This window comes from Dictyostelium discoideum, assembly GCF_000004695.1.
Source record: "Dictyostelium discoideum AX4 chromosome 3 chromosome, whole genome shotgun sequence".
Classification (NCBI taxonomy): domain Eukaryota; phylum Evosea; class Eumycetozoa; order Dictyosteliales; family Dictyosteliaceae; genus Dictyostelium; species Dictyostelium discoideum.
Genome location: NC_007089.4, coordinates 577,158 through 594,280, shown reverse-complemented (window position 1 = coordinate 594,280; position 17,123 = coordinate 577,158). Strand labels below are relative to the sequence as shown.

The window sequence follows — 17,123 nt, the reverse complement described above, 5'->3', positions numbered from 1 at the left end:
TTTTTTTTTTTTTTTCCAAACAAAAAAAAAAAAAAAAAAAAACTATTATTTTATTCGTCATCTTCAACTTTTTTAGAATAAAAATCCATTGGGAACATCCAAATTTCATGTTTGAAAATATCAAATATTTCAAGGTCATCTTGATCTGAAAACCAACTAAAGAAAGATGGATCTTCACCTTCTTTCTTTTTTGTAATATCCTTTATTAATTTAAAATAAATAAATAATTAGTTTATTGGATTTTATGGTAAATAAATAAATAAACAATAATAAATAGTAAATAATAATTACATTTCCATTCTTCCATTGAATTGGTGAACAACTTGTTGAAACTCCATCTGTATCAAAAACATATTCCTTCCAAATTTGTTTATTTTTAATAAATGAATTATTTGTGAATGTCTTTGGTAGTAAGAAATAGAATTAGAATTAGAATTAGAATTAGAATTAGAATTAGAATTAGAATTAGAATTAGAATATGATTGTATAGCATAGGTGTAATATTAAATTTTATAAAGAAAAAGAAAAAAAAAAAAAATACATTAACAAATAAAATAAATAAAAATTTAATTAAAAAAAAACTTACAAAAGTGAATTTAACATTTCCATTTTCTTTCATTTCAACATTGAATCCATTTAAATGTTTCAAAAATGATATATCTTTTGAATCAGTAATTAATGCTGAAAGGATTGGATGTTTAAAAATACAAGTACTCCAAAATTCGGGAATATTCTTTAAGATTGCTTCTCTCTCTGCATATAATGGAGATAATTGAGTATCTCTTTCAAGATCTAATTTTAATTTTTGTTTCATTTCTTTGTTACCAATATTCTCAATCTCAACTTGAAGTGTTGAGATCTCTTCAAATAATTCTTTTTCAATACCCATTGGGTTATTTGTTGTTTCAACATTTTCTTCTTTTTCTTCTACTTTTTTAATTGTTTTTTCTTTTGTTGTTAATTTAGTTGTTTGTTGTGCTTGTTGTTTAGTTGGTTGTTGTTTTGCTGGTTGTTGTTGTTGTTGTTTAGTTGGTTGTTGTTTTGTTGGTTGTTGTTGTTTAGTTGGTTGTTGTTTTGCTGGTTGTTGTTGTTTTTTTTGTTGTTGTTGTTGTTGTTGTTGTGGTGGTTGTGATTTTTTAACAACTTTTGAATTTACTGTGTCATTCTTATTATTTTTTTTGGACATTTCTTCGTTTATAATTTGTTTTCAATAAAATAAAAAATAAAAAAAAATAAAAATAAAAAAATTAAAAATAAAAAATGAAAAAACGAAGAATTTGGACAATTGATAAAACATTCAAATTTTTCTTTAAAAAAAAAAAAAAATAATTATTTTAATTTATTTTTTTTTTTATTTTTTTTTTAACAACCATTTAATTATATTTATTTTTAATATGAATTAAGTATTGATAAAAAGAGCACTCAAAAATACACAAACTGATATAAAAAAATAAAAAAAATAAATATGATCATTCTATTTTTTTATTTTTTTTTTTTCAATCCAAATTTTTTATTTTTTTAATTTATTTATCATTCATTTTTTGTAATTGTTTTTTTTTTTATAAATATATTTATTTTAAATAATTCCAAAAAATGTCAAATATGAATGTTTCATATAAATAAATAAATAAATAAATAAAAAAAAAAATGATTTAATTCATTAAAAAAAAACAAAATAATTACAAAATCATTTTGTGTATTTTTTAGTGTTCTATTTATCTAAATCCATATTAAAAATAAATAAAATTAAAACTTTTTTTTTTTTTTTTTTTTTTTTTTGATTTGATAATTTTATTTCTTTTTTAAAATTTTATTTAATTATTTACAAGCAAAGGAATAGATATATTTATAAATTCAATTCCTCCAACATTAAACTACAAATATCAAAAAATATGAATATTTCACCTTCAATCTTTTTGATATCCAATAAATATCTATTTTCTGCCACTCTGAATAATTGTAAAACCAATTTAATTGGCTTTCCATTAACCATTCTACATCTTAATTGATAAGGACCTGTTAATTTCCACTCCTATTGTTTTTTTTATTTAAATAAAAAATAAAATAAAAAATAAAATAAAAAATTTGGTAAATGTCAGTAATAGTTATTTAATTAAAAAATAAAATGGAAATGAAAATGAAAAAAAACTTACAAATCCAACTTTTTTAAGTGCTCTGTAAATTTCACCCATAATCTCATGTGGTGGTAATTGAGAGATTGCACCTAAATACCATTTTCTATGTGGTTGGGTTTGAATATCTGAATTCAAATCGAGTGAGTTTAATAATTGAAAGTTATTATTTAAATTGACAACATTACCATTATCATTTCCACCCAATTGATTATTACCATTTAAATCTGATAGTAAAAGTACATCACCACCACCTTCATATGAGTTATTATTTGAACCATCATCACTATTATTATTATTATTGTTGTTAATATTACTATTATTAACATCATTTTCATTATTTAAACTATTATTTACACTATCGATACAATTATTGTTATTGTTATTATTATTATTATTATTATTATTATTATTATTATTATTATTATTATTATTATTATTATTATTATTATCATTGTTAGTATTATTATTTGAATTGTTATTGCTGTTGCTACCATTACTATTTCCACTACTATTACTATTATATGAATTATTTAAATTTGGACTAATTGAAAAAACTTCTGTACCACCACTTATACTACTGTTGTTATTATTATTATTATTATTATTATTATTATTATTATTATTATTATTATTATTATTATTATTATTATTATTATTATTAATAATATTATTATTATTAATATTATTATTATTATTATTATTATTGTTATTTATATTATTATTATTAATATTATTGTTATTAATAATACTATTATTATTATTAGTGGTATTATTATTATTATTAGTGGTATTATTATTATTATTGTTATTGTTATTATTATTATTACTGATGCTATTGCTATTGCTTGGATTAAATCCTGTAGTAGTAGTAAACATTATTGGACTCTTTTGAGCACTTGACATAATTGGTGTTGTAATTGGTGAGACTAAATTTGGTGAATTAATCTCATTTTCATATGATCCTCTCTTTGAATCAACTAATAAATGATAACTAACAATTAAATCATTAACTTCACCAGATTTTTGTAATTCTTCAATAATTCTTTCTCTATCAATTGGTGCATAAACCTATAGATAACAAATGAATAAAAATAATTTTAAAAAAAAAAAAAAAAAAAAAAAAAACAAATAAAAAATTAGAAACCAAACATGCAAACATTTAAACACTAGATAACAACCTATATTTTTACTTACTTGTACCATTTCATTTAAAATTGAATTATTGATAGTTTGAATTGATTTTGATAAAAATGTATGTGGTGATGATAAATATTTTGGTAATTTAACTTGAAACCATGGATGATTTCTAATTTCATGAATTGTAATTCTTTTAACTGGGTCAACAACTAACATTTTCTTTATTAAATCTGCACAACTTGGTGAAACAAAATCGGGTATACTAAAAACACCCTCTAAAAAAAATAAAAAATTATTATTAGTAATAATAAATAAATTAAATTAAATTAAATAAAAATATTTTACCTCTAATTTTCTTAAATAACATTGGAATACTTTCATCATCAAATGGTAATTTAGCACAAAGAAAAGCATATAAAATGACACCACAAGACCAAACATCAACCTCTGGACCAGCGTAAAGTTTGCCAGAGATAACTTCAGGTGCAGCGTAATTGGGTGAACCACAACTTGTCTTTAGGAAATCACCATCTTGCATCATATTTGAAAGACCGAAATCTGCAATCTTTATACATTTATTGATTGGATCCAATAGGAGGTTCTCTGGTTTCAAGTCTCTATGTACCACCATATGATGATGACAATAGTCTACACCTGAGATCATTTGTTGGAAAAGTCTTCTACTTTCATCCTCTAATAATTTACCATTCTTTACAATGTATTCAAATAATTCACCACCGGTTACATACTCCATAACCATGAAAATATCTGTTGTTGTTTCAATCACTTCATATAATTTAATAATATGTGGATGTCTAAATAATTTCATATTTTGAATTTCTCTTCTAATCTTTTCATCCATTTTTAAATTTTTAATTTTTGTTCTATTTAATATTTTTATTGCAACTTTTACACCTGTTCTAATATGTTCTGCCACTATTTTTTTTTTTTTTTTTTTAAATAAATAAATAAAAAAAATAAAATAAAATAAAAAAAAAAGAAATGAAATTAATATATAAGTTCACAATTATAAAGTGGTGGGTTGTTTTTTAATTAAAAAAAAAAAAAAAAAGTGTAAGTACTTACATTTAACTTTTCCGAATGAACCTATACCTAAAGTTTTATCTAATCGATAGTTTCCAATAATTTGTGATGATTTTTCAATGCCTCCACTGCCATATAGACCACCAAAAGATCCAATGGGATTTTGTTGATATGAACTCATGATTTTTTTTTTTTATGTTATATTATATATATATTATACTATTGATTTTTATATTTTAAAATTTATAAATTTAAATGATTTTTTTAATGATTATTAATAAGTTTGTTGTAATGAGTTATGGTGGTGGTATTATTTTGAATGAAAAAAAAAAAAAAAAAAAAAATTAAAAAATAAAACAATTAAAAAAAAAAAAAAACAAAAAAAAAAAAAAAAAAATTGAAAAAAAAAAAAAAAAAAACAAAAAAATAAAATAAAAAAAAAGAAGAAAAGAATCTTTTTTTGTTGTTGGTGAAAGTAAAAAACTGGTAAAAAAAATTAAAAAAGAGGATCCTATTTTTTTTTTTTTTTTTTGAAAATTCTATAAAAATTTTAAAATGAATAAATAAATTGGCATAAAACAATTTATTTATTTAAAATCTTTAAAAATTAAATTCTATATTAAATTTAATAATTTGAAGCTTTTTTTTTTTTTTAAAAAAATTAATTGTTATATATTTTGTTTTTTTTTTTTTGTTTTTTTTTTTTTTTTGTGGATATATATAGGGCTGGAAAAAAAAAAATATATTTTTTTTTTTTTTTTTTTTTTTTCCAGAAAAAAAAAAAAATAAAAAATAATAAAAAATTAAATAAATAAATAAATAAATTAAAATAAATGAATTACTGTTTAGAGAATTCATTATTAAAAATTGAAATTGGACATGGTATATTTACTGATGGAGTAAATTCTTTTTTCTTATATTTTGAAACTATAAAATTTTCTTTTTCATATGCCAAACTATTTGGTTTTACAATTTTTGATAATAAATTATATTCCCAATATTGATTTGAAATATTATTACCAATTTTATCAAAAATCTATTTTTTAAATATGTATATATTTTTTTTTTTTATTTTATTAATATTAATTTTTAATTAAACACTTTTTTTTTTTTTTTTTTTTTTTTTATATAATTAATTATTTTCAACTTACATTAATATGAATATCTTCCCATTGATCATCTAAAATTACTGATAAAACTTCAGAATAATTTGGAAGTACTTTTTGATGAATACCACAACAAGTATCACATAAGAAACAACCTAATGAGATTGAAGCCCATTCAGGATCTTTTGAACAACAGTCAACACAAACTCTATTAATTTCTTTATTTCTAATTTCAAGAATTTGTTGTTTTCTATCAATTGGTGGTGGGAAATGACCAGAGAAAGATAATGAAGAAGTTGTATTCGATAAAGAATCTGATGATTTAATAATTAATTTCTTTTGTTTTCTTTTTAAATTTGGATTACCATCTTGGTATTCCCTAGATTGCTCAATTGTATCAATCCATTGATTAACGATATTAAAATAGTCATGAGTGAATTTAAATAAACTAAATGGAGTTTTAACAATAAAACAATTTGGAGAAGAATTTGAGTGTTTCACACTACTATATTTCAATCCAATAATTCTAATTGGTTGTTGATCTGTATGACTATTAAAAATTTGAATTGACTGATTATCAAATATAACCCATTGTTTTTGTAAAATACTATTATTATTATGATTATTATTATTATTATTATTTTTAATATTATTATATGAAATTATAAAATAATTTGAAAGTTGGATATTTGTAGTTATATTATTAAATTTATTAATATAGTCAAATGATAACATGAATAATTTTAATGGATTTCTATCGGAATCTTTTAAAGATGAAATTAAAGTATCCAATGGTAAATCAATATTTGAATCGTAATATCTTAATTTACATTTAAATTCATTGAATAACATTTTCTTTTTTCTACCAAGTTTCTCTAATAAATCTTTTAATGTATCACCACCAGCTATTAATATAATTGTATGTTCATGAAATGGTGGTACATAAACTTTAATTTGGAATAAAATCGATGCTGATGCATTACTACTACTACTAAATGACGATGATAAACTATTCTTTCTAATTGATCTTGATGATTTACTAAATGACATTGACCCATTATCAGTATTTACTCTACTACTATTACTACTACTTAAATTATTATTAAATGTTGGAAAAAATATATTTGGATCATCTTTAAAACAACTATTATTATTATTATTATTATTATTATTATTATTATTATTATTATTATTATTATTACCATTTGAAAGTGATTCTGATCTTTTTTTATTTAATAATTGAATTTGTTGATCAATTGATGTTGGTGTATTATTATTATTAGTGGTGGTAGTAGTAGTATTAGTTGATGATGACGATGATGGTAATGTGGTAGTAGTATTATTATTATTTTGTGGTAATAATGATGGTATTAATTTAACATAATTTGCAGGGAAAGTAGCAACTTTGGTGGAATCTAAATGTCTACCTTTCCACCAACCGTCAGCACATTGTTCAACAACAATGATTGTAGTATCTTTAATTAAATTTAATTCTTCTTCAAGATCAGCATCAAAACTATATAAAACCAATGCATGTTGTAAATGTACTTTTTCACCATTACCATTATTACTATTTCCATTACCATTATTATTAAATTCAACTTGATGTTGTTTTGCTCTTGATAATCTTCTTTGAGTATGTGAAATTAATGATGATGCAGATGATTGAGATGTTGATAATTGATGTTGTTGTTGTTGTTGTTGTTGTTGATGATGATGATTTTGAAATTGTTGAATGAAAACTGGTGGTTTAGATAATTGTCTTGATCTAGTTCTATTTACAACTGATTGTGGTTCTTGTCCTTGTGGTTGTACTTTATTAAATGAAGATTGTGGTGCATTAGCATTACTAGTTATATGTGATTGTGATTGTGGTTGTGGTTGTGGATGTAATGGCAATTGTAATTGTGGTGATGATTGTGGTTGTTGTTCGGAATCAGCATTAAAAATATCTTCTTTACTTCCACGTGGACTTGTTTTTATTTTTTTAATTGTAATTGTGGAATCTGGATTGGCAAGTTTCCAAGTGTCCAATGATAATTTACTTTTACCAGAACTTGTACCCATGATTGACGATGATAGTGATAATGATGATGAAACAGTTACACTTGGAGAATTTCCAACTGATGGATATTTGAATTCAAAACTATTTGGTGTGAAACCGGATAAATCAACAAATGATGACCCAAATATATGTTTATGTTGTTGGTGTTGGTGTTGGTGTTGTTGTGCTTGTAAATAATGTTGATTATATTCATCTAAACTTGTACCAATACTACTACTACTTCCATGGCTTTCAATTTCAAATTCTTCAGGTTGGTGGCTTTCACCTGTAAAAATATTTATATTACTACTTCTTTTTTGACTACTATTATTATTATTATTATCTGTTGATGGTCTAACAGTAACCCATTTAATATTATTATTATATAATCTTTGACTTGATGATGTTCTTCTAACTTTTGGTGATTCTACCATTTTTTTTTTTTATTTTTTTTTTATTTATTTTATTTTATTTTATATATAAATAAATAAATATGGTTAATTTTTTTTTTTTTTTTTTTAATTTATAGGAATATTTTTTTTTTTTTTTTTTTTTTTTTTTTAAACTGGAAAATAAAAATAAAAATAAAATATGTATTATTTTCCAAAATAAATTATGATTGGTGTTACTTTTTTTTATTTATTTTATTTTATTTTATTTTTTTTTATATGGTGGTTTTGAAAAATTGAACAGTGATGGGGATTGGGTTATTATTTGAAATGATTAAATTTTAAATTTGGACAAAAAAAAAAAAAATTTAAAAAAAAAAATTTCAAAACGAGTTGATTAATTAAAAAAATATTCAAAACGAGTTGATTAATTCCTTTATTTTTATTTTTATTTTTATTTTTTTTTTGAAAAAATAAAAAATATAACCCTGGCCTTGTCGTGTATGAATTGTTTATTGTAAAAAAAAAAAAAAAAAAAAAAAAAAAAGTCAAAAATTATTATTTTGGTCCTTTTCAAAAGCGAAAAAACGAGAAATGGATGATTACGTGATTATTTTTGTTGAAAAAAAAAATAAAAAAATAAAAAAATATTTAAATTAAATTTTGTTATTTGAATTTGGGGTGGGGGATAAATTTAGCAATTTAATTTCAAATTATAGGTGTTTTGTTGATGTGATTAATTTTAATTTTACTATTATTATTTTTACTATGAGCAAAGTGGTGATGCGTACAATTATTTTTATGTAATTATTTTCTAAATAAAAAAAAAAATAAAATAAAATAAAATAAAATTTTTAAAATGTAAATTATTTTTAATATTGTTGTAAATTATTTATTATAAAAAAAAAAAAAAATGAAAAAAAATAAATAAAAAAATAAATAATAATAATAATAAAAGAAAGAAAAAAAAAAAGTGGATAAAAAAAAAAAAACCAAAAAATTTTTTTTTTTTAATAAATTGAATTGATTTTAATAATATTTTAATTATAAAAAAAAAAAAAAAAAAAAAATAGAAAAGGTTGGAAAGTGGAAAAAATGTTTTTGATTGGACGACCCGCGTTTTAAATTATCTTAATCAACTGACTGTCTTTTTTTTAAAAAATACGAAAATTATTTTTTGAGACAATATTAATTTATCGAACACCAAATATTGATAATGGGTTGTCCGTAAGATTCTTAAAAAAAAATGGCTTTTTTTTTTTTTTTAAAAAATAATTTTTTTTTTTTTTTTTTTTTTTTAAAAAATTTCCAATCGTAATTTTTTATACAATCTAATTGCTTATGAAAAAAAAAACCTCTGAACCAATAAAATCTTGTGATAAATCTTTGCTTCCTTTTATTGATTGTGTGTAAATTTTTTTTTTTTTTTTTTATTGGACAAAATCTTATTTAGTTGGGAATGATAAAAAAGAAGTATTTTATGATGTTATATGAAAAATTATAAATTAATAATAATAATAATAATAATAATAATAATAAAAATAATAATTTAAAAAAAAAAAAAAAATAAAAAAAAAAATTAAAATTATGAAAAGGGATTATTAAAATTATATTATTGGAAAAAAAAAAAAAAAAAAAAAAAAAAAAAAAAAAGTGAAATGAAAAGTGAAAAGTGATTAGAAAAAAAAAAAAAAAAAAAAAAATTAAATTAAAATTTGAATAAAAAAAAAAAATAAAATAAAAAAAAAAAGTAAATGTTTTTTGTTCTTTTACAATAATGTCTTATGATAAAAAAAAAAAAAACAACATATTAGGAAATGAAAACACACAATCCTTTAATTTGATTGAGCACAAACTGTTTTTAAAAACTGATGTGTATTTCAAAAAAAGCCGAAATCTCAATCTGAAAAAAATCACAATAACACTAAAATAATGAACCAATCATTTTTTTCATTTGTCGTTTTTTAACAAAATCAAACTGTTGAAATTCCAACAACGGGTACAAAACACCTAAAAATACATGCTTTTGAAATAAAATTTTATTTTCACAAAAAAACGATACTACTGTAAAAACGAGTGAATTATTTTTTTTTTTTTTTTTGACTCTGATTGGGTAGGAGTGGGTGTTGTACCAATCGCGATGAAATAAAAAAAAACAATTTTTTTTTATTTTTTATTTCTCAAAAAAACAATTTTTTTTTTTTTTATTTTTATTTTTTTTTTTTATTGGGTGGTTTGTCGTCATCCAATTTTTCAAGTAATTTCCCAAATGTTACGAATAATTAAATAAATGGTTCAAATTTTAATAATTTAATAAAAATAAATAAAAAATAAATAAAAAAATGTATTTGTTGCTGTAAAAGAAATAGGTTGGAAAAAAAAAAAATTAAAAAAAATTTCCCACCTATTTCTTACAAAAGGAAGATAACCAATACGTTTTTTCAATGAATTAATATATTTTTTTTTCTTTTTTTTTTTTTTCGATTCTCTAAAAAAAAAAACCAACATGTACAAATCGAAATTCAAATCTAATTCAAATCTAATTCAAATCTAATTCAAATCTAATTCAAATCTAAATCCGATTAAATTCATCATCAAATTAAAAAATTTAAAAATAAAATTTAAAAATAAAAGAAAAGACCATATGTTTTTTTTTTTTTTAGGTTCCAAAGAAAATCCTTTAATTTCTTTTTTTTTTTTTTTTTTTTTTTTCAAACTTATTTTTAGTTTTTATTTATTTATTTTTAAAATTTTATTAAAATTATAATGACCTCTATCTAAACGATTTGAAATATTTATATTATTTTTTGAATCAAAATATTTTAAAAATAATAAACCAATTAAAGCAATAAAAGTACTTAATACTAATAACCAAAATGAGATTGTATATGAACCACTTGATAAACGAATTGAGGATAAGATATAAGGGAAAATTACAATACCAATATTATAGGAAGTTCCAATTAATCCAAATGCAGTACCTTGACTATTTGAATCGACTAATAATGGAATTGAGGAATATATTGCATTTGTCATAAAAATGTAACCCATACCACACATAACAACAAATGCAATTGGATTAACATTATTTGAAGTTGAAACGATTAATAGCATACCAAGCAACATCATCATCAATCCAATACCCATCGATAATATATTTCTCTCTAATTTTCTAACAAAGTAACCAAATAACGGACTTGAAATACCTGTACATAAAGTTTCAAATGCCATAATAATCGCTGCACCCCTATCAGAGTAACCATACTTTTCAATTGCCATATCTGTGAAAATTATATCCATTCCAAAGAATCCTGAATATCCAAAAAATGAAACTAAACAAAGTAACCAAACTCTTGATGGCATTGTTTTCACTAATAATATTGCTTGTTTAATTTTATTTTTTAATATTATTAATTTTGATTTATCACCATTCTCTTCCTCTTCTTTTTCTTTTTTTTCAACTTTTGTTGTATTTATTTCTGAATTTGGTAAATCTGCACCATTTGTAGTTATTAATTCAATATTTTCATTTTCATTTTCATTTTCATTTTCATTTTCATTTTCATTTTCATTTTCATTTTCATTTTTATTAAATTTAAGTCTTTCTTGAAAAATTATAAAAATTATATTTAAAAATGTACAAAACATAGCTAGAATTGCAATTGACCAAAGTGAAAAAGCCAAACTTGTTGATTCGTAAAGTGTTGGTAATACAGAGAATGCTAATAATGATCCAATTTGAAGCCACATACCTTCAAGACCAAATAATAAACTTTGATTTGAAGTTTCAAAAAATTGAGTTATATAACTTGCTATACAAACAATCATAGTTTCACCACCAACTCCTAATAAAATTCTACTAAATAATAGTAATTCATAATTTGCTGGTGTAGATGATATTGCACATAATACAACTGATATTGTTAATAAAGTTGAACATATAATTGAACATTTATTAACCCCAATTAAATCTACTAATATTCCTCCTAAAAATACTAATACTATATTTGGTATTGCATAAACTGAATACAATCTACTATACTGTGATGCATTCATATCATAATGCTCATCTTTTTTTTTATTTTTTTTATTTATTAATACAAATAATAGTTTTATTTTATTTTTTTTTTTTTTTTTATTTTAATTTTTTACATACCAAATATTTTAACCATTGAACTTGGTGTATTATATGCTAAATATAATGGGAAACCAATATTTATTGCTAGAAAACCCACTAATATTCTTCTTTTATTTTTAAAAAGTGTTTTAAAAATTGAAATTAATTTTACAAAATAATTACCACTTTGGAATGTGGTTATTTTTTTTTTTTTTGATTTTGTTGTGGTTGTGGTTGAATTTTCATTATAAATATCGATTTCATTATAAATTTCACCACCAATGGTAGTAGTAGTAGTATTAGTAGTTGATGATACATTTTTATTTTTATTTTTATTTTCACTTTTTATATGTAATATTATTGGTTGTTGTTCTTCATTATCGTTATCAATATTACCACCATCTCTCTCGTTAATTATAATTATTGGGGAATATTCGCCGTCAGCACCATTAATGTTATTATCTCTGTTGCTACTATTAATTATAATTGCAGATGGTGAAAATTCAGATTCGCCCCCTTCATCAGCCGCTCCTCCAAAATTACCACTACCTCCTGCATAATTTTTTTGGTTTGAAGAATTGGTGAAATATGCTACATTACAATCATTATATTCATTATTATTATTAATATTATTATCATTATTATTACTATCTTGGATATTTATATTACTGTTTAATGCCATTAATATTATTATTTAATGTGGTTGATAGAAATTAAGGAATAAAGAAAAAAAAAAAAAAAAAAAAAAAAAAAAAAAAAAAATTAAAAATGGATGGAACCGAAACTTAAATTAAATTCGTGGGCGATTATCGTAATGGGGGTTGGGAAAAAAAAAAAAAAAACAAAAAAAAACAAAAAAAAAAAATAATAATAAATAATGTATGGGCAATGTAAAGAGATTGATAAATAATTGAAAAGGGTGTCAATTTTTTAAAATTTTAATTTTTTTTTTTTTTTTTTAAAATAAATATGTGTTTTGTGGTAAATTTTATAATAAAGAAATAAAATTTAAACACACACAAAAAAAAAGATTTATTTTAAAATAAATTTAATTTATTAATAAATATATTTTTTAATAAAACGTTTATTATTTACTTGTTTTTTATATGTTTATGATAATCCATATAGATCAGAAAGTATTGAAATATAAAATTAAAAATAAAATTAAAAATAAAAATAGATTTAAAAAAAATAAAATAAAAATTAATTAAACTTTTCCATAATCATAGTTTTTACACTATATTAATTTTTTAATTTAAAATCCGAAAAAAATGAAATCTTTTTAAGAAATCATTTTATTTTATTTTTTTCATTTAATTTCCATTTTAAATATAGCCCAACAAAAAAAAAAAAAAAATAAATAAATGAATACAAAAATAAAAATAAAAAAAAAAATAAAAATAAAAAAAAAAAAATTAAAAAAAAAAAAAAATGAAAAAACGAAAAAAATTTTTTTTTTTCATTCGGCCAAATTTAATAATTTTTTTTTTTTAATATTTTGGTTATGGATGGGCAAAATCGAAATTTTATTAAATTTTAAAAATGGCAAAAGAAATTAAAGTTAAAAAAGAGAAAAAAGAAGAGAAAGAAGATTTTGAATTGAAAGAGGATAAAATTGAAAGTGAAGAAGAAACAAACCATTCAAAAAAAGATAAAAAAAAGAAAGATAAAAAAGAAAAGAAATCTAAAAAGAGTAAAAAAGATAATGATAATGATGACCAAGAAGAAGATGAAGAAAATGTAGAAGATGAACAAGATGAAGAATCAGATAAAAAGAAAAAAAAGAAAGAAAAGAAAGAAAAAAAGAAATCTAAAAAATCTAAAAAATCAAAAGATTCTGATGATGAAGAAGAAGAACAAGAAGAAGAACAAGAAATAAAACAAGAAGAAGAAGAAGAAGAGGATAATAGTAATAAAAAAGATAAAAAAAGAAAAAATAAAGATAAAGATAGTGGTGATAGTAAAAAGAAATCAAAAAAACAAGAACAAGAGGAATCAGATAATGAAGAAGAAGAGGAAGATTCAAAAACACCAATTAAATCAAGTAAAACTATTATGACACCAATTCAAAAACAACAACACCAACAATTATTAAAAAGTCAAAAGATGGAATCTAAATTTAAAAAAGAACCATCACCAGATGATTCAAAATCACCATGGTCATCATTATACGTTTCAAATATCAAAGCTGATTTTTGTCCACAATGCAATGCATTTTTAAATTATCCAAAGAATTTTTCACAACATATCACTTGTTCATTATGTACTTTCTCAAAGAGTAAAGCTGATTTACTCAATAAAAAAATTGTTACTAAAAGTTCTCTCTTTAATAAATCAATTAAAAATAAAGAAGAAGATAATGAAGAAGATCGTGGTGCAATTGTAAGTTTTTTAAAAATAAATTTTCTTAATAAATTTTTTTCTATTAATTTAATACTAATAATAATAAAAATAATAATATTTTAAAGATTGATGAAAAATGCCCAGAATGTGGTCATGGTAAAATGTATTTCAAAACAGCACAAACTAGATCAGCAGATGAAGGTCAAACAATTTTTTATGATTGTGTTAAATGTTCATTCAAATTTTCAACAAATTCTTAAAGATTTTATTAATAATTTTTTTTAAAATCCAAAAATAAAAATAAATAAAAAAAAAAAAAATAATAATAAAAAAAAAAACTTTTATTCTATTTATATAAATCTTTTTTTTTTTATTATTATTATTTGTATTTTTTTTAAAATTAATTACTGTGACTAAAAATTTTTTTTTCTAATCATTTCCATAATTATTTTTTTTTTTTTTTTTTAATTACACAAATATTTTATATCTTTTATTTTATATTATTTTATTTTATTTCTAAATAAAATTTTATTTATTTTTTAAAAGTAATCTTTTTGAAAGTTCTTCAATTTGCACATTTTTAGTTTCAGGTACTAATATTAAAACAAAGAAAAATGTAATGATAGAAATACCACCAAAGAACCAGAAAGTACCAGCTTGACCAAGTTTTGAATTTACCATATGTAAATACATTGAATTGACAATACAATTTGCAGCCCAATTTAAGAGTTGAGAGATTGCCATTGCTTTACCACGAATTTTTGAAGGGAAAATCTCTGACCCGATTAAAGCAGGTATTGGACCAAGACCCATTGAAAACATAAGTTTAAAGAAAATCATACCAGCAACAGCGATCCAACCTTTTTTAGTATTATCAATTTTACCAGTTGGATTTGAGTTATCATAGAATGGGTAACCCAATACGGCCAAACCAATGATCATACCAATGCAACCAACAAGTAGTAATGGTTTTCTACCGAATCTATCAATTAACCAAACTGATATCAACAACATCACCAATTGTGGTATACCAACCAATGCACCAATTAACACGGCAGCATTCTTGGCGAACCCTGCATCCTCCAATATTATACCACTATAGTAGATAACACAATTGATACCAACAAATTGTTGAAGCATATTTAACCCGAAACCAATGATATAGATTTTTAAATACTGATATTGGAATAACTGTAACCAGTTGTCATTTCCTTTTTGTTCTAAAACACTTGACCGAATTCTAGTGATTTGTAAATCTATTAAATCTTCACTAACGTGTGGTTCAATCTTTTTCATTATTTGTTTAGCTTCATCCTCTCTATTCTTTGAAACTAGCCATCTTGGTGACTCAACAAACCAATAACCAAGTATGAATTGAAATAGTGATGGAATCGACGCAATTGCGAATGTGTATCTCCAACCATTTGAATAAACTAATAAACCATAGGCAAACAATGACGATAACATAATACCCAATGTCACTGTACTTTGTCTAAGTAATCCTAATGAACCTCTAAATGATGGTGGTGATATCTCTGTAATATATAATGGCACAACCGATGACGCAATACCAACGCCAACACCCGTTATTAATCTACCAATCAATAGAGTTGCATAGTTTTTTCCAACTGAGCATAACAATGGTCCAAGTAAATAAAATAAATTATTTCCAAGTAGTGTCTTTTTTCTACCAAAAATATCAACAAAGAATCCTGATAAAAATGATCCCAACATTGCTCCAAATAATACACTACTAACTAACATTGATTTTTCATTAACATTTAATCCAAATATAGTTTGTATATCTAAAATAGTTGGTGATATAACACCTGTATTATATCCAAATTGTAATGTACTTAATACTGAAAATGAAACATTAAATATTAAAAAAAATGATAATTTTGAATTATTATTATTATTTAAATTTTCATTATTATTCCTAGTTGTTATTGTTGTTGTTGATATATTTATATTTTCATTTAATAATAATGGTTCATTTTCTCCAACTATTTTTTCATTTTCAATCATAATTGAAACTATATTAACTTTTTTAAAATTATTTGAATTTAAATAATTTTTATTATTAATAAATTTAATAGTTGAAGATTCTTCTTTTAATTTATTTTTACTAATATAGATTTAAATATATATATATATAAATATATGGTTTATATTATTTTATTTTTTGATTATTTTAGATTTATATATAAAAGTGTCAGTTAATTTTTTTTTTTTATTTCAAGTGTTTTTTTATTTTTTTAGATTTTTTTATTTTTTTATTTTTTTTTTTATTTATTTTTTTTTTTTATGACATTTTCCAAAGAATTTTATTTTTTTCAGAAGAATCATAAAAATATCTTATTACCTTCCATTACCAAAAAATAAAATCATTCTATTATTTGTGTGGTTTGGTATTAATTCTTTGCATGTCCAATTTTTATCGTTTTTAATTTTATTTTCATTAAAATAAATTTGGTACTCAATGTACGAAAATCTTTTAATTTCATTAAAGTAATCAATTTTCTTTAATATAATTGATGATGATAATAATAAATTTTTAATTTCAATAAAAATTTCATTTTCTTTTATCCATTTTTTAATAATTGATATTATAATATCATTATTATTATTTCCAATTCTAATTTCAATAATTTCCATTTTTTTTTTTTTTTTTTTTAGAATTTTTTATTGGTGATTAATATTAAAATAGAAAAAATGGAGAAAAAAAAAAAAAAAAAAAAAAAAAAAAAAAAAAAAAAAAAAAAAAATATATGAAGAAAATTTAAATAAAAAATGATAAAAACAGTA

The 17,123-nt window shown here is 21.0% G+C and overlaps 6 protein-coding genes across 6 annotated transcripts; 1 reads left to right on the top strand and 5 right to left on the bottom strand.

Moving 5' to 3' along the window:
• Positions 1 to 50: 50 nt before the first annotated feature.
• Positions 51 to 1,186, bottom strand: DDB_G0278269 (NAP family protein; the record flags this gene model as incomplete). The annotated part of the gene is made up of 3 exons (XM_637159.1): positions 51 to 200; positions 292 to 402; positions 587 to 1,186. 3 exons carry the CDS (start codon positions 1,184 to 1,186, stop codon positions 51 to 53), a joined length of 861 nt encoding a protein of 286 aa, XP_642251.1.
• A 660-nt stretch (positions 1,187 to 1,846) lies between these two features.
• snfA (AMP-activated protein kinase alpha subunit) lies at positions 1,847 to 4,497 on the bottom strand (the record flags this gene model as incomplete). The annotated part of the gene is made up of 5 exons (XM_637158.1): positions 1,847 to 2,032; positions 2,154 to 3,203; positions 3,330 to 3,547; positions 3,618 to 4,208; positions 4,359 to 4,497. The coding sequence occupies 5 exons, from the start codon at positions 4,495 to 4,497 to the stop codon at positions 1,847 to 1,849; spliced, it is 2,184 nt and encodes a 727-aa protein (XP_642250.1).
• A 657-nt stretch (positions 4,498 to 5,154) lies between these two features.
• Positions 5,155 to 7,900, bottom strand: DDB_G0278267 (Arf GTPase activating protein; the record flags this gene model as incomplete). The annotated part of the gene is made up of 2 exons (XM_637157.2): positions 5,155 to 5,352; positions 5,468 to 7,900. The coding sequence occupies 2 exons, from the start codon at positions 7,898 to 7,900 to the stop codon at positions 5,155 to 5,157; spliced, it is 2,631 nt and encodes an 876-aa protein (XP_642249.2).
• A 2,685-nt stretch (positions 7,901 to 10,585) lies between these two features.
• DDB_G0278265 (hypothetical protein) lies at positions 10,586 to 12,654 on the bottom strand (the record flags this gene model as incomplete). The annotated part of the gene is made up of 2 exons (XM_637156.1): positions 10,586 to 11,925; positions 12,012 to 12,654. 2 exons carry the CDS (start codon positions 12,652 to 12,654, stop codon positions 10,586 to 10,588), a joined length of 1,983 nt encoding a protein of 660 aa, XP_642248.1.
• An 860-nt stretch (positions 12,655 to 13,514) lies between these two features.
• rpa12 (RNA polymerase I subunit) lies at positions 13,515 to 14,575 on the top strand (the record flags this gene model as incomplete). Its single annotated transcript, XM_637155.1, has 2 exons — positions 13,515 to 14,354; positions 14,441 to 14,575. The coding sequence occupies 2 exons, from the start codon at positions 13,515 to 13,517 to the stop codon at positions 14,573 to 14,575; spliced, it is 975 nt and encodes a 324-aa protein (XP_642247.1).
• A 268-nt stretch (positions 14,576 to 14,843) lies between these two features.
• DDB_G0278261 (sugar transporter family protein) lies at positions 14,844 to 16,973 on the bottom strand (the record flags this gene model as incomplete). The annotated part of the gene is made up of 2 exons (XM_637154.1): positions 14,844 to 16,443; positions 16,681 to 16,973. 2 exons carry the CDS (start codon positions 16,971 to 16,973, stop codon positions 14,844 to 14,846), a joined length of 1,893 nt encoding a protein of 630 aa, XP_642246.1.
• Positions 16,974 to 17,123: the final 150 nt, after the last annotated feature.